Raw genomic sequence first — 22,171 nt, forward strand, 5'->3', positions numbered from 1 at the left:
AGATGTGGGGATGATTTTCGTTTAGCTCATGAAAGAGTAAGTAATGCTTAGGAAATTGTGGTCATTTAAAGTTTTTGACTTTGCGGTTTTTGGTTTTAGTTTTTGTTTGTTTTTAACCATTGTGAACCCCATGTCTCTGCCATTGCCTCGTATTCCTCTTTGGAATGAATTTCATCCTGGCGGGCTTTCCAAGATGGTCATAACCATGAAGAACTTACAAAGAATGCATCTTAACTTCTTGACGTCTTTAGGGTTTTGAACCTAATCTAGTATAAGTGAAAGAGGAAAAGTAAAAGAAGCACATCATCCTGTATGCGTATATACTGTATGTCGGATGGGTGTTATTTATCAGTTATTCAGGAAATCTTTCACAATGATAAGATGATGTCTTCAACATCACCCCAAATGGTCACTGGGGCATGCACACACACGAGCTCTTTCCATAAAGTGCTAAAGTGAAAATTGCTAGCAAAACCTGAACTTACATGCATAAAAGTGAATTTTCCCTTGATTTGAGTCTTAGGATCAGCACAGCAATTGAAAATGCGGGAAAATTCTATCAGTGTTGCTGTGGAGTCTCATGATTCAGTCCTGTCTTGTACCACAGCCTTAAGACACAAGAACCCTTTGGAATCTGCCGGAATTCAGCAAAATCTAATCAGAACACTGAAAGATGCACAGAAATCATGAAGACATACACTTAAGATAGGAGGTCATACAAAAGATGTGGTAGGATTTCATATTATATTTAAGGTTCATTCAATCAGTGAATGAGACCGAAAGAAAAAAATACTGCCTCTCTTCCATGAATCAGGTTTCCACACAGCTGTGCAATAGTAGCGACTTAATATTTCAGCACTGAATTTATTCAGTGTCACCCTACCACGTATATTTGTTTCTTCCCAGTTTCCCTTAAAGTCTGTTTGGATTTGGAAAGGTTTTGTGTTTTTCTTTTTTTAATTTCACTCTGAATCACAAAATATGTTGGCAGCCTCCAGACATTATCAGAACTGTTCCTTATCATGCTAAAACATTCTGTTTTCATCAAGCTCTAAAGTACTGGGCTCCTACTATGCGAAGTAAATGTAGGATTCCTAACGTTAACTAAATTAGCATCACAAGAGCAGAGTAAAAGAATTATTTAAGAGGTACACCGTGACAGTGGTCTTTTGGGGGGGATGAGGGAGAGGTGAAGTAAAAACTAGAATGTCTATTACCTCTAAATCCCAAGTATGGAAAGCCAAGAGAGGATGAGGGAGAAAAAATAGGACAAGAACTATTAAAATGTATTGTCTTCATCAGAATTGAGAAGAAATAAAAAACTATCTGAAACTAGAAAAGGAAAACCAGAAACACCACTTGCCTGTATGGATATTTCCTTTGCTGAATTACTTCCTCTCCACCCACAAGTGCCATTTCCCTAGTGGGATCCCTCAGGAGCCCAAGTCTAATATCAAATCCTTAATTGCATCATTAGAAAAAATTGTGAGGATGACATAACAAAGATGTTTTGTTTCAATTTAATTAAATAAGCATTTATTGGCCACCTGCTAGTGTTCCATTAACTGTGCTCAGCTCTGGGGGACAAAGGACAGTCTAGTAAGGAGCACATATACAGCTGACGGTCAGACCACATAAGAAATACTCATGAACCAAGTGCTATGAAAGCCCAGAGGAAGTAGTACTTCATTCCACTAAAGGCTTTCCAGAAATGCGGGTACCCAAGCATTCCTAATTTTCAATATAAATAAATATTTTGGCACATAAGAGTACTCAGATCACAACTGACTATTTACTATCGATTGTTTATGTTCTGAAAGTCTGGGCGCTTCCGTCAATATTTCAAGACCTTTGAAAATTACTTATAAAAATTGTCACACTCAATCATGTATCAATATTTATATATGACAATCTAAACACAGTAATGAAGCCCTTCAGCAGATACTTATCTTAGCATTAGCTAACCTAGGTCAGTTATCTTATGTGTTGGTAGAAAACAATTCCCATTTTAATAAAAACCCTAAAAATATAATAAACTGAAACATACATTAGTATTGCATGTGTCTGAGCTTGCAGACTAGCAATGAATTAAGAACAAGCAGGTAATAGGAACAGTTCTTCAGAGAGCTGAAAAACTAGTTCAAAACTGAATAAGAACAATGCCATAATAGAATACATGACACATGACAACACAGATAGCACAAATTCACATTCCCAATGAAAATGTCCGAAAAGGTTATTTTATTCCTTAATTTAAAAACCATTATGGGGGCTTCCCTGGTGGCGCAGTGGTTGCGCGTCCGCCTGCCGATGCAGGGGAACCGGGTTCGCGCCCCGGTCCGGGAGGATCCCCACAACGGGAGAGGCCACGGCAGCGGGAGGCCCGCATACCACAAAAAAAAAAAAAAAAAAAAAACCATTATGTCCATCCTCCCTCCACCAGTTCTCACCTTTATTCCCCAATTCTTTCCTTTTGCCTGTAGAATCTGGAGTATTTAGACAGGAAATACTTCTATATATTTACAAAGCACTTCAGCAACTTAACCACAAGGAGCAAGAAATTATATTTCTAGAATTCAGTTTTTTGGCAAATCTAAAACATAAAGTGTAGGTATGCTCCAGAAATCTAACAGAGTTTTAAAACATGAATCTGGAATTTTTATCATTATCTTCTCATTTAAGGGGAAGTAATTAAACAAACCTGAGGTATGCTTAATAAAAATTAAGTAAAATAGCGGTGCCTGATGTAATTATTTAAAGCTCTTCAAGTTTAATCATTATGTTAATCAATTCTTTTGCCCAGATAAATTTGCCTCTCTTTTCTTAATTCACAGGAGTAAAAATGGTTTAAAAAAGAGGAAACTGACTAAGTAAGTTTTTCTTACTATTTCATTTAAAAATATTCTTTATAATGATCTTCACTTTCCAAACTGAAAAGATTGCTGTCTTTAAATAGAAGGGATGCTTAAGAAAGAGGCAAATGCATATTAAAATAGCTAAGCTATTATGCGTAGGTGTGTTTACACATATGGATGGCAGTGACCACCAAGAAAGTGTACCAACAGAAACCACGTCGGGAATAAGGAAAATTCTGACCACGTGAAATCTGAAAGAGAATGGGTTGTTAGGAATTTTAAGTCTTACAGAAGGAAGTCTACTATTTTAAATCTACAGGGAATCTAATATTTAGCTACATCAAAGTAGTACAAAAACCTCTGACATTTTGTATCTCAAATTTCGTGCTTATTGCAGGGAAAGGCTTTTACTCTATTTGATGTTGTAACAAATACTTGGATAAATGCCCTCTCAGGAAATCTTTATAATAAACAGAAAAGGATAATTACTTTAGCTAATCTGTGGTTTCACTTATCTACTGAACTGTCAAGTCATAAGAGTTATAATTCTGATGGGTGAAAATGAACAATCAGTTGATTTCAAAAGCCTAATTAGGGCTTCCCTGGTGGCGCAGTGGTTGCGCGTCCGCCTGCCGATGCAGGGGAACCGGGTTCGCGCCCCGGTCTGGGAGGATCCCACATGCCGCGGAGCGGCTGGGCCCGTGAGCCATGGCCGCTGGGCATGCGCGTCCGGAGCCTGTGCTCCGCAACGGGAGAGGCCGCAGCAGAGGGAGGCCCGCATACCACAAAAAAAAAAAAAAAAAAAGCCTAATTAGAGTATCACCTCCAGGCCTTTAGTTTAAAACTCTTCATATAAAGAGTGGACCATTCCTATAAATAGAGTTCATTCTTGATACTTGCCTGGGATAGAATATTGGTGAATTCCTTAAGGAGGCAATTAGGGGTCCCAGCCAGATCTATGGTATCTGCGCTAATGGAATACATAACACAAGAGAAAAATTGATGCAAAATATTTCTCTTCAGCTTTGAGTGACATATAATATTTTGGCACATATAGGTGACAGAATAATTTTTTCCTAAATCTATTTCAAATCAGTACGGATTCTATTGGCATATATCAAGTGATGCAGGAGAGAGACAAGACCAGCCAAAGCAGAGGAGAGGTACTGTCAGCCCAAAGGAATGATTTGACAGAAACAGACTTTCTTGCCCAAAATTATTAGTTGGGTTGTTAAGTGAAGTACAGAGGCATAGACTAGAGCAGTTAGAGGACAGGGTCTCGGGACCAAAAGGGGGCCCAAGACCCAAGCAGAGAGAAGAAGCAGGATGTGGACCAAAGTTTGAGTGGAGCGTAGACATGGTGGAACCTGTCCACAAGCCAGAACCTCGAGTCAAACCAGCTTCCTCCTTCCCTCTTCCAGTTTTCCTTCTCATCCTCCCTCCTTCTCTACAAGCCTTTTATTTCTTTTCTCCAGTTTCTAACGTATTTTTATTGATAAAAGTAAAGAATGGTAAGCTTTGTCTGTAAAGTAGACACACTATGGCGAAATGGCAGTGGATCTGGATATCAAGCAGTGGATAAGCTTCTACAAGCCATTTTTGAGGGACTCCTCCCATCTTTCCATTTACTTTCTCTTTACATTTTCTCTTTCACTCCAAATCCCCCCCCACTGCCACCACCGTGCTCCTTGGCTCTCCTTGCCCCTCGCCCCTTACCTTCATCCCCCTCCTTTCCTCACCTCCTCTCCCTCTAAACCTTTGTCCCACTGATGGATCTCTGCTCCTTGCCAGTTTTCTTTCTCTTCTCCTTACCATTCTCCTCCTCTCCCTGAAGTTCATTCTTCTACTTCCTGGGTCCTTCCTCTGACTCTCTTTCCCCTGTCCATCCTGCTTTTGCTTTCTCTAACCCCCTTTTTTCAATCCCATTTTCCTCTTAATGAGATGAGAACCAGAATCATTAAGTCCAACTTTAAGGTCAATGCACTGCTAAGACAGCAGGGAAGGATCATCCCACCCCCACCCCCGTGTAGCTGTTTCTTTTGGAAGGGTGGCAAAGTTGAATGAAAAAGCTTTGAACTAGGAGTCCTTCTCCCTGGTTCTACCCAGGGTTCTCCAGCTTAGTAGCCCTGAGATCTTGAACTACTCACTTGACTGTCTCAGCCTGGGCTCTCTCTGGAGTTCCATCTGGAGTATGGAGCTAATGTTGTCCATGTCTACCTTAACCATCAACCGAGCAAGATAATTCATAAGAATATTTAGGGTGTTTTAAGGATACAAGTCATTCATGTTATCATTATTAAGTAAAACCATTAAAATTTGAATGTATTATCTGGGAGGTATAATACCCTTAAAAATCAACTAAAATCTTAACATAAGTTAATCTATCAGATTAGCTAATCGACAACTTTGAACAAATATCTATTATATACTTTGTATTTGCTAATAGGGCATAAGACCACAGCTAGATGATATAAGCTGAGTAATTTGCAGCAAGACGAAGGGAAAGGTCAACTCTGTGGACCTGTCAAGGTGGAAAGGCTTGGGTTAGGTGACAGTGCAGCATCCTGAAGAAGCTCAGGGAACAGGTTGGCACAGGTGGGCTCTAGAAGAGATAAGCAGCTAGAGAGAACGACAGGAAATAAAACTGAATTCTTATTCAAAAAAACCCAAAAAACAAGGAAGAAGGAGAGCACTTCTGCTATTGATGCAGAAACATAAACTCAGGTGTGTGACTTCATTGTCCTTCTGAACCATTTTGATATGCAAGGCTCTGAACACAACTCTGAGAGAGAGAGAGACAGAGAGAGAGAGAGCGCTCTGGGAGCTCCCTGGAGAAATGTTTCCTGCCAGGACCCTGCCTTTGCTCTGGGAAGACAGTGCAGCACGATTCCTTACACTTGTAAAGCTGTTTAAACGTACATGTTTCTGTAATCTGTAACATACTGTGTTTCAACCTTGTGATGCAGGTATCACTATGATTTTTCATAGATGAGCATGTTAAATCTCAGAAGAGTTAGGTAAATAAAGTAAAACTATAATTCAAATAGGTCTTCAGACTAATCCTTTGTTCTTTCTCATAAACTGGAGTTTTCTAGAAACAACACATATACCTGTGAGTGTATGAGTGTGTGTATATGTAATATTTTACTGCTAAAGTAAAAGCCAATTAAAAATCTAGAGGTTTCTCCTATCCTCAAGGAGGTTTAATATATAGGGCTCTCTTTTTAATTATAATATATTAGTGACTGGTAACTTTAACCAAAAAAAAAAAAAAAGAGTGCTAACCTCTGAGAAGTAAGAAGAAAATTGCAAGAAAATTGTTCATGTTTGAGAAGTATGGTGTTAAACACTATGACACCTATCAACAGGGTTTTTAAAACACAGCTTTCTTTGTATTTGACAAAGCCCGGTGCAACTGGATGACTTTGACGCCTACATCAAGGATATGGCCAAAGACTCTGACTATAAATTTTCTCTTCAATTTGAGGTGAGTGAATAAAGTTTTTCCTACCCTCTGTGGGCAGGGGAATTGGCAGCTTTGTACCAGTGTCATTTCCCTTTTCACTAGGCAGTGCTGGTGGTGTGGTTCATAATGGGCAGGATGGTAATTGGGCTTGGGGGTACCTAATGTGCTGGTTCCGAGCCAGGATGTCAACCCTTCGTTAGGAGGTCAGGGTTTGGGTGGCACGAATGAAAGAAAGAAGAGAAGAGATGCAGGTACTGGAGGTGCTGGGGTGAACAAACATGGTAACAGGAGAAGTTTTCAATGGTAACATTGAAAACCAGGGGGATAGAAAGTGCAGCGGGAAAGCAAGCTGAGGACTGAGATCTGGAACAATTTCTCTTTCAGGGGATCTTTAGTGTGTTTCTCATGCCACTTAGGATACAGTAAGGGTGGATGGTGGATGAATTGGACCCCTTTGTCTCCTGAGCATATAAGAGCCTGGTGTCTCTTTTGCTGTAGGACTCTTGGCATTCTACTGCACATGTCTTTGTGAGGTTTTGTTTTCTTTTCTTGGAGAAATTGGAGAAAGAGAGTTACACATGCTTTGTGTAAAAGAAGAACAAAATTGGCAACATCTTTTTCTGAAGCACACATATTTCTTTGATTCCAAGAACATGTGTCAGAGTAGATGGAAAAGGGTCTAGGATCTCAGTAGTGTGAGGGATACAACTGGTCCTCAGGTTTTCTTCCCACACATTTCACAGCTCAGAACATAGTCTGGATAATCTCCCGTTCTTCAGGCTTCCAGCGAGGCTCAGGGAGACCAGGGAGAAGGGAAAGATAAAGTGACTCTTCTAAACTATGTCATTTTTTTAAAGCCCCGTAGCTGCTTTTCCTGTGAGACACCAGGTGGTAGAATGTAGCTGCTTTCTCTTCATGATCCATATTCATTTCTTCTTTCCTCACATCAGCCAAGGACAGCTTTGTTCTGCAAGAATCAGCAGGAATCCTGGTACGGATATTCATTCTAACAGGGAATTTAAGGATGAGAAGAATCTTATACATTATCAAATACAAAGCCCCCAAACTATCACCTGTGTCATGAGAAGTGCCACATAAAGCCTGGCTCAGTCATCCACCGTACGCAGGTGCATGAGAAATTATAAATTGCTACACCAAATGCTATAGCTCGAAGAACAGAAACTCAGTTTGAAATGGAGATCGATGGGGAGGATGGCATTTCAGAAGGGTATACCAATGAAAGGAGGACGCTTTTTATAAGAAAACATAAGCCCAAACTCAGAAGAAAATAAATATCTAGATAATTCTGATAATGGTGATGAAAATTATATGGTAGTTACACTTTCAGTCTCGTTGAAGCCACAGTCTCTTCATTCCTACCAGATGATACGGCCTTGGTGGAACAGCCAGGGTCACTGCCTTTCCTGGCAGGATTAGTACTCCCAGTTCATGTCATCAAACCCCAGGGTAACTATTACTGTGCTTCTAAATTGCATCATTATAAAAAGAAACTCAGTGAATCATTTTCTGGTAAAAAGAAAATATTTTTTTCACTTGTGAATGACAGAAATACAATTCAAACTAGTTTAGACCAAAGAAGAAGGGGATTTGTTCAAAGGATAAATATGGTATCTCATATAATCAAAGGAAAGGTTGAATAGCTAAACCAGGAGGAGAGCAGGGAAGCAGCTCAGCCTCAGGAATGGCTGGAATCAGGGGCCACTCCCCTGAAGAGACCCCCCTCTTTTTATTTCTCATTTCTACTTCTCTCTTTGTCCTGGCCTCACTTTCTTTGGCTGCAAACCAACCTCTTTCTCATAGTGGAAAGTGCGACCACAATCAGCCTCGGGGTATCACACCTATGATTGCCAGAGAGAGTCATTGACTGTCTTTCTTGTTCGTAGCTTAAAAAATAACAGGGGAGGATTCTGATTGGCTGGCATGGGTAATCATGTCTGCTCGCACTGTCCGCAGCCTGGGAGGGCAGAATTACGGAAGAACAGAACAGTCCTTACTGGTACCACGCGATTAAACCAGAGACCGAGAGCATTATACCCAAAGAGAGGACCAAGCAATAAGTGATTAGATCTGAGCTTCAGTTGTTTCAAAAATGTGAAAAGTTGAATGGTCAATTTTATAACTAAATATTCAGTTTACAATATGCTGAGGGCTTCTATATATTCAAGCTATAAATGAACACATTCAGGCTTATTTCATAGGATTTATAACGCAGATAGGAATGTATCAACCTGAGAGTCCAAAAACCTGGATCCTCACTACCGTTTTGCCACTAATTAATATAGGAAAAAATCAGTGTCTCATCACCTCAGTTTCTTCATCTCTAGAATAGGTAAGTTGAACACAGAGTGGTTCTCAGCTGGGCCTGTACCAGGCAGTGCCCTAGGGGGAGTTTGGGGGGGCGTGGTCATCCTAATGGCTTGGGAGTAGTATTTAATGGGGAAAGGGACAGCGATGTTAAGTGTTCTGCAGTGAGTGGGACAGTCCCACACGACAAAGAGTTGTCCCAAGCCAGAGGTATTCCATGGAGAGACACTGGACTAAACTGGGGACAAGGTTACATTGAAGCTTTATAATTCTTACATATTAGTCAGGGTTCTCTAGAGAAACAGAACCAATAGGAGACACACACATTATATATATATATATATACGTTTATACATATATATATACACACGTATATATGTTAATTATATTATTATATGATTATTATTTAATTATATATTATAATATGAAAATCCTATATATGATAATACAATAGAAGATAGAAGCTGATAGATAGACAGATAGATAGATAGATAGATGGAGAGATTTATTTGAAGGAATTGACTCACACAATTGTGGCAGCTGGCAAGTCTGAAATCTGTAGGGTACCCAGGGACGAGCTGATGTTGCCACTCAAGTCCAAAGGCAATCTGGAAGTAGAATTCCTTCCTCCTCAGGAGACCTCAATCTTTTAAGGCCTTCAACTGAGTGGATGATGTCCACTCACATTATGGAAGGTAATCTGCTTTCTCAAGTCTACTGATTTAAATGTTAATTACAGCTAAAAAAATACCTTCATCCAACATCTAGACTGATGTTTGACCAAGCAACTTGGCCCTATGAGTAGCCAAGTTGACTCATAAAATCAGCCATCACACCATGACTTGAAGACATGTTTCATAATTTTTATTTATTTTAAAGAATTTTTTCATATCCCTTTGTTCTTAGAACATCATTGGTCAAATATGTAATTTATTTGGTGCCAAGTCCTGATATTGTATCTCTGCTCTGGTGAGAAAATACAAATTACTCTCCAGAAGTCTGTTTTAAATCACAGGCTCAGATTGTAGGTTTTGGACTAACATTTGCTTAAACAGTGACCTAGTGGTCTGACTCACTTCCTTTTTCATTTGACAGCCTCCCAGGAATTGCCAACCTCCAACTCCACCCAACCGCACATCCTCAGGTTCAGTGTCAGAGGAACCCCATCTATTTTCAAAGACTCATTGTGCTTTCATACCTGACTTCAGGGTGAATGTCAAACCTTTCACATGGCAGCCCTCAAATTTTCCTGAACTTGATAATTAATGGAGGCTTAAGAAAAAAAATGTTTCTTGCTCTAATGGGACCCCAAGAAGGTATAGAGATGGCTGAATCAATTGGGCTAGCTAAATTCAGTATCGGACGGTTATTTGTTCTGTTTCTATTAATGCTTAATACTTGTATTCATTTTGACACTGACATGGAAAGATCACACTCATATTGGGAAATTATACCATTTATAAGCATCATGCAAATTGAAACTGTCTGGATTTACATGTATTACCAGTACCAGTCGTACATGAAGCTACACGAGTTGCTAATTTGCATTCATTGAATAAATTCCTTTTTCATTCTGCATCTGATTTCAAATCTGTTGGAAAGATTGATTATCCTTCTGATGAAAATATACATCTTTTCTTAAGGAGGTTTGGGACCGGGGGATTAGATTCAATTTCTCATTTCTATTGTCTCATGTTGAGAACCTTTCAGAGAGCCAGAATTTTAGAGCTTGGAATCTGAGATCCCATAAGACATAACACATATTGTTCATTTTGCCATTAATTTCTGTACTTTGTGTTTGATCAGAATGCTAGGAAAGCCCTCACTACCTTCGTTTGGAGATGTGGCTGCATAGGTTAAAACAAAACTATATCACTTGCCACATAGTTCATAGGAGATGATCTTTGATTTCTGTTAGTAGCTCCCATTTGTAGCTGTTTTTTTTTTTAAACCTTAACTATTTATTTATTTATTTATTGGCTGCGTTAGGTCTTTGTTGCTGTGCACGGGCTTTCCCTAGTTGTGGGGAGCGGGGGCTACTCTTCGCTGCGGTGCGTGGGCTACTCATTGCAGTGTCTTCTCTTGTTGTGGAACATGGGTTCTAGGCATGAGGGCTTCAGTAGTTGTGGCACGCGGGCTCAGGAGTTGTGGCTCATGGGCTTAGCTGCTCCACGGCATGTGGGATCTTCCCAGACCGGGGATCGAACCTGTGTCCCCTGCATTTTCACGCAGATTCTTAACACTGCACCACTAGGGAAGTCACTGTAGCTGTTTTTGTTTGTGTTTCAGTCCAGTTCCCTGGAGACCTACCTGCAGCATTGCTGAAATAAGTCAACTCACACCCTCTCCAACAGTTCTTACAGAAGGGGTCTTACTTTTTTCCCAGACCTGAGTTTCCTCTGCTCTCATTCCTCGTTGCCTAAGTTTGGTCTCTGTTTCCAAGTGCCTGTACTAGTAATTTGTCTAGTGATTGGAGCGTTACCCCTAAATCCCATCCTAGAGCCCAGGGCCCTACTAGCTATTGCTAGACTGTCCTGAGGTTGACATCCTTCTTACCCAGTATTACATCAGATGTCCAAGTTTCCCATTCTTCCTTCAGAGTACCTGTTATAGGTTGAATTGTGTTGCCCAAAAGATGCGTCGGAGCCCTAATTGCGTGGTTCCTCAGGATGTGAACTTATTTGGAAATAGAGTCATTGCAGCTGTAATTAAGATGACGTCATCCTGGAGTAGGGTGGGCTCTTAATCCAATGTGTCTAGGGTCTTATGAAAAGACAGCCATGTGAAGACACAGAGACAAAGAGAGAGAATCCCATGTGATGACAAAGGCAGAGATTGGAGTCATGCACCTGCAAGTGAAGGAAAACCAAGGATTGCCAACAAACCATCAGAAGCTAGGAAGAGGTGTGCCCCTGTAGGTTACAGAGGGCCTATGTCCCTGCTGACACCTTGATTTCGGATTTCAAGCCTTCATTATTATAAGACTATAAATTCCTTTTAAGCCAGCAGTCCCCAACCTTTTTGGCACCAAGGACTGGTTTCATGCAAGACAGTTTTTCCACGGCCTGGGCGTGGGGGTGGGGGTGGGGATGGTTCAGGCAGTAATGCGAGCGATGGGGAGCGGCAGATGAAGCTTTGCTCACTCGCTGGCCCGCTGCTCACTTCCTGCTGTGCGGCCCAGTTCCTAGCAGGCCGTGGTCTGGTACCGGTCTGTGGCCCAGGGGTTGGGGACCCCTGTGTTAAGCCACCCAGTTTGTGGCACTTTGTCATGACAGCCCTAGGGAACTAATACAGAACATCACTAAAAACCTTGCTCTAAATCCTTTCTTCTCCCTTTGCGTTTACCTGAAAAGTAACCAGCCATTGCCCAACCCCATTGGACCTTTCACTGGCCGTAGATGGAACCTCTTATGTCAACCACACAGGTCACATTGTTTCTCCTGACTTGTCCTGTAGTCTAGTCATCTATCTCATCGGGTCATCTATCTCATCTGATTCTAATGTCCAACCTCATCCGAAAGCAAACAACAAGTGCTTATCACCTGTTGACATTGTTACAGACCCTAAAGCCAGAATACAGCTTGTGCTCTTCTGAGAAGATGTGGTACATGTTATGCAACGAAGGTATCCCCCATCTTCCCAAATTCATATGTTGAAGTCCAAGTCCCAGTGTGATGGTATATTTGGAGATGGGGTCTTTGGGAAGTGGTTAGGGTTAGATGAGGTCATGAGGATGGGACCCTCATGATGAAATTAGTGCCCTCATAAGAAGAGACACTAGAGACGTTGCTTTCTCTTCTCCCCAACCCCACCATGTACACACAAAGAAGAGATCATCTGAGCACACAGTAAGACGGTGACCATCTACAAACCAAGAGAAGCCTCATAATGAAACCTACCTTGCCAGCACCTGATTCTTGGATGTCCTAGCTTCCAGAACTATGAGGAATACATTTCTGTTTCATCCACCCAGCCTAAGGTATTTTGTCATGGCAACCCAGGCATACAGTGCATGTGTTTGTGCCCCACTTTCCAAGACCGTATGCTTCAAACACAGCCAACACAACACACACTGCCATTGGCTTCAGTGACTGTATCGATTTCCTAGGGGGCTGCCACAACAAATTACCATAATCTTGGTGACTTAAAACAACAGAAATGTACTCTCTCACAATCCTAGAGACCAGATGTCCAAAATTAAAGCGTTAGCAAGACCATGCTCCCCCTTTGAAGGCTCTAGGGGAGAATCCTTCTTTGCCTCTTCTGGTGGCCCTGGGCATCTTTGGCTTATAGCTGTAGAGCTCTAATCAATGCCTTCATCCTCATATGGCTTCTCCTCTTCTCTCTTTTATAAGGACACTTATAAATTTAGAGGCCACCCAGATAATACAGGATGATCTTATCTTATGATTCTTAATTACACCTGCAAAGACTCTTTTTTCCTAATAAGACCACATTCACAGGTTCTGGGGGTTCCAACGTGGACATATCTTTGGAGGGATTATCATTCCACACTATGGATGACTATGTAACCTAGAAAAAACTCCACAATGATAAATTATATTAGAAACAAAACTGGCAAAAAAAAATTCAAAAAAGATTTATGTTGGTTTCAGGCCATCACCTCATACTTTGCCTTCATGAAGATTGAAGCCTCTGGAGTTTCCATGTGGTTGGAAAAAAAAATAACTGCAAAGCTACTGGGCTGGAAACTTAGTATTTGATTTTCCACTTAGTGACAGGCTAAATTACAAAAGATTGCAAGGCATTTTGTGTATACATGCCATTCCTGCTTTGCTGCAATTTAACTTTGGCAATTTACATTTACAGTATTCAGCCAATTAAATCACTCTTATCAACTTAGGGCATTTACAGCAGGGAGGCAACACACAATTAAAGTTCTATCAGTTAGTCAGCTTCCATATGTGCTCCAGCTCTCAGCCTCAATCTGTTTCCACAGTTTCTTTTTGTACCAGAGGCCTTTTCCTGTGGCTTATCAGTCTGTCCTCAAAGTGGGGCTTTACTCGGGGAGAGTTGTTCAGTTAGCACACATGGCAAAGGAGGGAGAAATTATGGAGCCAGGCAAAGCAAAACAAACAAAGAATCTTAATGGAAGCATTTCATAATCATGATCAATAGTGCTGCATTAATATTTATTGAGTTTAATCATTCCATTTGATAGTCACTATATACCAGTGAGGTACGGAAAAATTATTAGCCTTATCTTACAGATAATTAAACTGATATTAATGAGAGTTGAAATACTTTTTCAAGACCCTGCAGTTTATAAGCGGTCCACCAAAATAAGCCAGAAGTTTTGACAAACTATCTATAAAGACACTCCCCAAAGGAGGTAGATTTCCAAAATATTTTAAGCAATGGAAGCATCATTTAAGTAAGCTTATAGCTGCGAAAAGGAGCTGACCCAAAAATAACACTGCTTTGGTTGAAGTTTGCTAAAAATAAATTGTTTCTTATGAGAATAATATAATCAGTCTTTGACAACCCTTTAAAATGGAAAAAACAGTTATAAAGGAAAAATTACAAGCTTCTGTTTAAGGGCATTTGGCAAGCGAGGGTTTTGCCCGAGATGGAAAAAAACTTCTAAATTTGTCAACTGAAGATCAAAGACAGCACAGTTGGTCTTAAGATTGACTTCGACTTGGGCCAAGAGCTCGCAATTTTGTGAGCCTGGAAAGCCAACAGTGATGAGAAATCAAAGGAAGAGAGAAATCTGGACAATTAGATCAGTTCATCCATGTTGACTGCAGCTTGCATTCCAACGCCATTAAACACACACACTAAGCTACCAAAGAACTTCTATGTGGACATAGTAGACGTCCCAAGAACTGGGTGTCTACAACATTTGCTTTGCATGGGCACTTGAATCAAGACACTGAAGGCACACACACCAAAAATATTCCCTGCTCAATCTCTCAAAACATTATCAAATGTCTCCAACTCCCCTCAAAACTCTTTCAAATACTCTCCAAAATTCTTCCCCCAGAGAAGTATCCCTCCAGCTTATGATTCTTTAAGGTAATAATTGGGAGGAATCATGAAGAATAGCATCCCATACAAGTAAATAAAATTTCCAGCAAGTGGTGTCTCTACTTGTTCACTTAATAGTCTTATAGAAAAATGCATACTATATATGTAACCCCATTCATAGATGGTTAGACAGACTGTTTACTAATATTGCCCTCGGATTTGTATGGCATTTGCTGCATTGGTCATGCGCTGCACAATCCCAAGGAGCACCATTTATGTAGACCACAGAATAATTGATGCCCCCGGAGAAATCCAGGTGGCTTGACTCCAACCCCTGTTTCCTATCAGACACATGTCATAGAAGCTTAGAAACCCCCTTTTCCAGTAACATAGATTTTCGGAAGTATGTTTGTTGTCTGTTTGTATAAAAATTGCTTTATCAGTGCACCTTCTGATAATAGACTTTATAAGAGTAATGATACACACAAACAGATATTTGGATGTTCCTATTTTCATGGAAGGGTTTGCCTACCCACTACGGCGTCATCCTTATTTTGGGGTTTTATTACCAGATTTTAGTGACTGTCAATCCTATATCTTGTAATGTGGAGAATGTGCCCTACTTCTTGTTCCTCACTCTCTCCTTTTCTATCTTCTCAAAAGCTCATTGCCTTCAGGAGAAATACCTACAATTTCTCATAGAATAGGAAATATTTATGCAAACTGCATAAATTTCAGTTACCCCGTACCTCCAAAAATCTGAAACCTACTTCTGTTTTCAAATTTTCCATACCCCTGAGTGTAATGCACATAATTCTTACCTTCTCCCAGTGATCACTTAGCTATCCAAGGTATTTATGTATTACATCAGTCAGCTATTACTGCAATAATGCTATATAAGAAACGACCTCCAAATCTCAGTGACCTACAACACTTATTTTTCTCACTTTTGGCTCTGTGGGACAGATGAGATCATTCTACTTCAGGCTGTGGGTCAGAGTCAGGTCTGTTCCATGTGTCTTCTCATCCTGGGACCAGTAGCTTTCCTGGGCATATTCTTTGCAAGCAGATGGCAGAAGCACAAGAGAGCAAACCAAGCTGAGCAAACACACTTAAAGCTTCTGATTGGACGTGAGTTCTACCCAACTTCATTGGCCAAAAGCAAGGTGGCAACAGTAGGCTGGAGAAGTACACTCTGCCCCAAAAGGGAGCCACTGTGACATCACAAAGCGAAGGGGGTGTGATAATTGTGATCATTCTATTAGAGGCAGGAAGTGAAGGATTATCCAGTATGAGCAATAAACCAATGTGAACAACAGTGCAATCCATACCATGTATGGGAATCTCAAATCTATTCTCTGTCATTTACAGGAGTTGAAGTTGATTGGACTGGATATTCCACACTTTGCTGCAGACCTTCCACTGAACCGATGTAAAAATCGCTACACAAACATCCTACCATGTAAGATTGTCAGTAATGCCAATCCTACTCATGTCTTCCAAAGGCTGAAGGGCTGTTACTGAAGGTTACTCAGTTTCAGGAACCTCTGGCCAGACCCAGTAACGGTCTGTATATTCTAAGCCATCTCTGTGATTGCATTGATCACATTGGTGCTTTGATGTCATTAGATCCTGTCATGTGTAGGAAAATTTAATAATTATGCTTTTAAATAAATTGTATCTGAACAGAAAAGACCGACCATTTGGCTTTTTGGAGATCAAAAAGTATTAGCCAAATTAGGGACAAGATAATCTGTGCTCATGACCTATTTTCAGTCAATTCATTGACAATGGAAGGAGGCAAATGGAAAGGGAGTGCGAGGTGTGAAAAAAACCTCTTTTCGTACTTCTGGCAAGCTCTGCCATTCCTTAGCATTTCGTAATACAAGCAACATTCAAAGAACAAAGTAATGCCATTTGCAGCAACACGAATGGACCTAGAACTTGTCATACTGAGTGAAGCAAGTCAGACACAGAAAGACAAATATCATGTGATATTGCTTACATGTGGAATCTAAAAAATAGGGTACAAATGAACTTATTTACAAAACAGAAATAGAGTCACAGATGTAGAAAACAAACTTATGGTTACCAAGGGATAAGGGGGGGAAGGATAAATTGGGAGATTGAGACTGACATATACTCGCTACTATATGTAAAATAGATAATGAATAATAACCTGCTGTATAGCACAGGGAACTCTACTCAGTAGTCTGTAATGGCCTATATGGGAAAAGAATCTAAAAAAAAAAGAGTGAATATATGTATATGTATAACTGGTTCACTTTGCTGTACAGCAGAAACTAACACAACATTGTAAATCAACTATACTCCAATAAAATTTTTTTAAAAAGCAACAAAGAAAAAGTAATATAAAGTACTTACAGGACAATTAAAATACATTCCAATATAGATTTAACTTTCCTCTCTGCTACACTCTAGGGGGAGCTGTGAAAGAAGGGAAAAGTGCAAAGCTCTAGAAAGAGAACTCCCTCCTTTAAAAGCGTTCTTGACAAAATTAAGTAGTATTATCACTACAACACCTTACTTCTGTACACAGTTCAGGATTTACTTTTTTCATGTGAAGTCCATTTACAAAAAGACCATCAACTCCATCTTCTCTTCTCGAGGCTTCCCAAAAGTAATGAATTCTCTGGATGTCCCTGAGTGAAATGGAAATCCTGTGTTTAGGCTACATTCTATGGCCTTCCACGCAATCTACCAGATATTTTAGTTCCTGTATATATTCTCCACAATCCCCAAAAACCTGGAGACCACTCTTTCAAGGACAGGAGGGCTTAAGGGAGGAAATATTGGTGGGGAGATATTTATACATTTATTTAAACCAGAAGCTAAGATTGAGATAGGCTAAAATATTAAGCTAAAATAAATTTTATCTGCCTACCCTATCACTGACCGATTTGACTTGGTACTGAGTACAGATATTGGGTACAGAATTGTCTTGACAAGTCTTCCTTCCACTCTGTTTTTTTTTTTCTGGTTCATTTGTTTTGTTTTATATCTGTTAATCCCAAACTCCTAATTTATCCCTCCCCACCCATTTCCCCTTTGGTAACCATAAGTTTGTTTTCTTTCTGTGAGTCTGTTTCTGTTTTGTAAACAAGTTCATTTGTATCATTTTTTTTAGATTCTACGTATAAGTGATATCACATTATATTTGTCTTTGTCTGAGTTACTTCACTTAGTAAAATAATCTCTAGGTCCATCCATGTTACTACAAATGGCATTATTTCATTCTTTTTTATGGCTGAGTGATATTCCATTGTGTACATATACCACATCTTCTTTATCCGTTCATATGTTGATGGATACTTAGGTTGCTTCCATGTCTTGGCTATTGTAAATGGTGCTGCTATGAACATTGGAGTGCATGTATCTTTTTGAATTAGAGTTTTCATTTTTCTGGATATATGCCCAGGAGTGGGATTGCAGGATCATATGGTAACTCTATTTTTAGTTGTTAAGGAACCTCCATACTGCTCTCCATAGTGGCTGCACCCTTCCACTCTGACTTTTAATATTTTTCTCCTTATGCTTTACAGATGACTTTAGCCGAGTGAGATTAATCTCCATGAATGAAGAGGAAGGTGCAGACTACATCAATGCCAACTACATTCCTGTAAGTAATCAAAATTAAAAATTTTAAAAATCAGGCATCCAAATTCTAACCCAGGCAGAGGAAGACTATTAGGGCTTCAGGGATGTGTCAAACAGCTCAATAGAGAGCCGTTCTCCACTAAGCACTCCAACTCTAAAGAACAGTTTCCATTCTTCCATTTTAGAATAAAGAAGAGGGAGAAAAAGAAGCCCAGAGGCTAGTAATACACAAATTTCTTTGAAAAGGACTAGTGAAATTGAAAGTAGATCATTCTACTAATCATCTTTCTTGTGCTTAAATGTCAGTGTCAGCAGCCAGACTCAAAGGGCTCCACCTGCGCACCTGTGCTTTTAAAATGTATCTGTAAAGATAGTGATTGCTATTGTAAAAAGGTGGGGGTGTGATTTTTAGGCTCCCCCCCCCAAAAATGTGTAAAATCATATGGATTTATACAGTCAGCTACTATGACTGCCTCCTTGATGAAAAAAGGAGGAAACATTTACATACGTGCATGATCCCTTGCCATTTTATCCCCAGTAAATTTTCAGTTTGTTCTCATTTGTGTGAAACAGCATTTGGTGTTGACTGTACCTCCTTAGGTGACAACTTTGTCACTTACCTTCCAGGGATACAACTCCCCCCAGGAGTATATTGCCACACAGGGGCCTCTGCCTGAAACCAGAAATGACTTTTGGAAGATGGTCCTACAACAGAAGTCCCAGATTATTGTCATGCTCACTCAGTGTAATGAGAAAAGGCGGGTAAGTGCCTGGTGGGGTCAGCCCCACTCAGCAGCAAAGCCTGTACCAGCCACTGCCATGGATTAAATGCTTAGTCTACTGGAAACTATCCCACTTGCTTCATCCTTCATCCTCACAAAACTCCTATACAATTCTTCAGAGGCAAGTCATTCGCTTTCCCTAAATGAGTACAGACTATTTCCTCCCTAGCCTGTTTGTTTTGAAAGGTTGTGCTATTGTCCCCTCAGGTGAAATGTGACCATTACTGGCCATTCACGGAAGAACCCACAGCTTATGGAGACATCACAGTGGAGATGATCTCAGAGGAAGGGCAGGATGACTGGGCCTGTAGACACTTCCGGATCAACTATGTAAGTCACAGGGTGTGGGTTCAGGAGCTGTCCCCACGCTGAGGGAAGCCCCGGGGTCAGGAGCCCAATCCCCCTTCATGGGAGACTCTGAGCACCTCAGACTTGGCAACACGGCTTCCTCCAAGAGAAAACTCCCACGTGTAATGTGCTTGTTTCCTAACTCCTCGAGAACGGTGTGGATTAAATACTTATCCTGGAGAGCCCGAGGAGGTGGAATCAGAAAGCTGCACCGTTCCATCTCAGATTTCAGCCAGGGTAATAGAAGACACGGTGACCCACTGCTCACCAGGCATGACTGAGGAGAGAAGTGTTGTCACTACTTATATTAACCATATATGGGTATATTTAGGATATACAAGCACCTGCATTATAAGTTAAAATTTAGTTTTAGATGTAGTGGTTTGGGTTTTATTTCACTTTGGCTTTGTCCCTTATTTTGTTGTAGTTTGGCTTTTATTATTCCTAAGGTACTTCTGGACCTTATTAATCATGGTTTCCTAGCTCTTTTGAAATGCTATTGAATTCTGATTGTTAGAATGTCAGAAAAGTCTATTTTTTCCCGTAAGGACTGCTACGTCTCTGCTGACAGGCAGGCTATTGAGCTCATGCTGAACGTCTGTGTGCCAGGCGAGGTGCTGACATCAACCACAACCACTCTGGTTCCTTCACTGAGGGCAGCCCTAGAAAACAGGAGGGAAGTTTTACTAGTATTCTCCACCTAAGCATGGTCTCCGTTGAGGACAAACTTAATACTAAAGTCCTCATTAAAATGTGCTTCCCTGCTTAGAAACAACATTTTCTCACAGTGTAGATCAGAGGATGAACAAAAGACCCTGCTTCGTGAAGTCCATGAGCTAAGAATGAACTTTACCTTTGTAAACGTTGGAAAAAATTAAAAGAAGACTAATATTTCACAGAAAATAGTATACGGAAATTATAAAATTCCAATTTCAATGTCCATAAATAACGTGTTATTGAAACATAGCCACAGATTTGTTTACTGATTTTCTATGACTCTTCCTATGCTACATCAAGCTTGAATAGTTGCCACAGAGACTGTATGATCCACAAAACCTGAAATATTTACTATCTGCCCTTTACAGAAAATGCTTGATGACCTTAACAGAGGCAACGGAAACAAGTATTGCTCATATCAGTGCAACCCAAGCACTCATTAACTCGCCATTTATTGATATTTACAAGAAACAAATCACTTCTTAACCACTACTAGTTAACAATGGCTTTTGCTACCTTGAGAATTTAGGCAAATCCCAGTGTAACTGTTAACGAACTGCTCCAGGCTGTTCCATCTCTTTGAAATGCCCAAATCCTTCTGTTCCCTAAGTACACTCCTACTCAGAATTTCAGCTCAAATGTTAGCTCCTTTATCAAGCCTTCCCTAGTCTCAAAAGACCTTTCTCCCTGTCCTCTCCTGCTCTAGTTTCATGTATATCACTCCATCACAGTGTACCATACATGGTTATAATTCTCTCATTTCATGTCTGCCTTCCCATCCCCCCCGCCATGTACTGTAATGGACTCAAGTATCCTGTCTTAATAATCCTTGTAATTCTAACCCTTAGCCACTTAATAAATCTTCATGGAATTAATAAATCAGTGAGTGAATGAATGTTTTCAAAAGTAATAAATCACTTAGAAAACATCAACAGACTTAGCCATCAGAGAAAATGTTTGACACTCTCCGTTCCATTTGAACTCTCCTTTCTTTCTTGGCTCTTTTACCCAGAAAGCCAGTATAAACTGCTATACAAATACAGAGTAAATCTTTCCCCAGGTTTTGCATCTGGGAGGAAAAAAGTTGCAAAGCAAAAATAAGGTCTGTTCCCTTGACTGGGAAAAGTGACATCGATCACTGTGTGATCGATACTATGTTCTTGTCCTTGGTCTTAAATAATAACTTTTCAATGACAACCATGTGAAGGGCTTGAAACATAGGAATAAAACGCTGAATAATAGACTTTTCTGGTTTTTTACCCAGTAGTTTCAAGCTTCTGATCCCAGAGCGCTCCCTTTTGGCCACAAACAAGTAGAATCTAAATTTTAAGCTCCTGCAATGAAGGTTAAATTACCAAAGAACCTTGTGCTGTGCTGATGAATACCTTTTTCTATTTTTTTCATTTTTTGCTTATATACTTCTTTATTCCTTCCATGTTGATATGTGGAAATTTTCAGAGTACAACCAGATAAAATTACACAAGTGAGGAAATCAGAAAATGAGAAATTTTGGAATGGTTAAGTAAGATGTAGCCAGCAGGGTTTTCTCATTTAACAGGAAAGGAGGAAAATGACCATAAAACAAAATTTGTCACTTTCCAGTACTTGAAACTTGGCATGAACTGAGTAAGAACTGGAGACTAAAAACCAGCAGAAACCTGTTTGATCCCATTACTCGTGCCTTGCTATTCAGCTGACAGGAATCACCCATATGATACAAGACCTCTGCCCTGCAGCTACAGAGAGACTAAACACAATTTAAAGCTTTCTTATTTTTGAATCACCTTGGATATTTTAGCTGGATACATTTTAGAATATATATATTCTAATATAGTTATATATATAAGTATATATATGCATGTATATATTCTGTCAATGAAAATAACCAATAAACAATCTACTATATATATATATATATATATATATTTATTTATTTATTTATTTTTTTTTTTGCGGTACGCGGGCCCCTCCCTGTTGTGGCATCTCCCGTTGCGGAGCACAGGCTCCGGACGCGCAGGCCCAGCGGCCATGGCTCACGGGCCCAGCCGCTCCGCGGCATGTGGGATCCT

The 22,171-nt window shown here is 40.1% G+C and overlaps 1 protein-coding gene across 1 annotated transcript in view; it reads left to right on the forward strand.

Moving 5' to 3' along the window:
• The window catches only part of PTPRO (protein tyrosine phosphatase receptor type O), a 234,863-nt gene that overhangs the window by 202,594 nt on the left and 10,098 nt on the right, over positions 1-22,171 (forward strand). Inside the window, exons 18-23 of the mRNA XM_028491495.2 lie at positions 2,835-2,870; positions 6,261-6,342; positions 16,009-16,099; positions 18,201-18,277; positions 18,883-19,017; positions 19,245-19,367. Of these exons, the coding sequence (XP_028347296.2) occupies positions 2,835-2,870; positions 6,261-6,342; positions 16,009-16,099; positions 18,201-18,277; positions 18,883-19,017; positions 19,245-19,367 (544 nt within the window). The remainder of the gene's footprint in view (positions 1-2,834; positions 2,871-6,260; positions 6,343-16,008; positions 16,100-18,200; positions 18,278-18,882; positions 19,018-19,244; positions 19,368-22,171) is intronic.

The sequence above is a fragment of the Physeter macrocephalus genome, chromosome 6, assembly GCF_002837175.3.
Source record: "Physeter macrocephalus isolate SW-GA chromosome 6, ASM283717v5, whole genome shotgun sequence".
Classification (NCBI taxonomy): Eukaryota; Metazoa; Chordata; class Mammalia; order Artiodactyla; family Physeteridae; genus Physeter; species Physeter macrocephalus.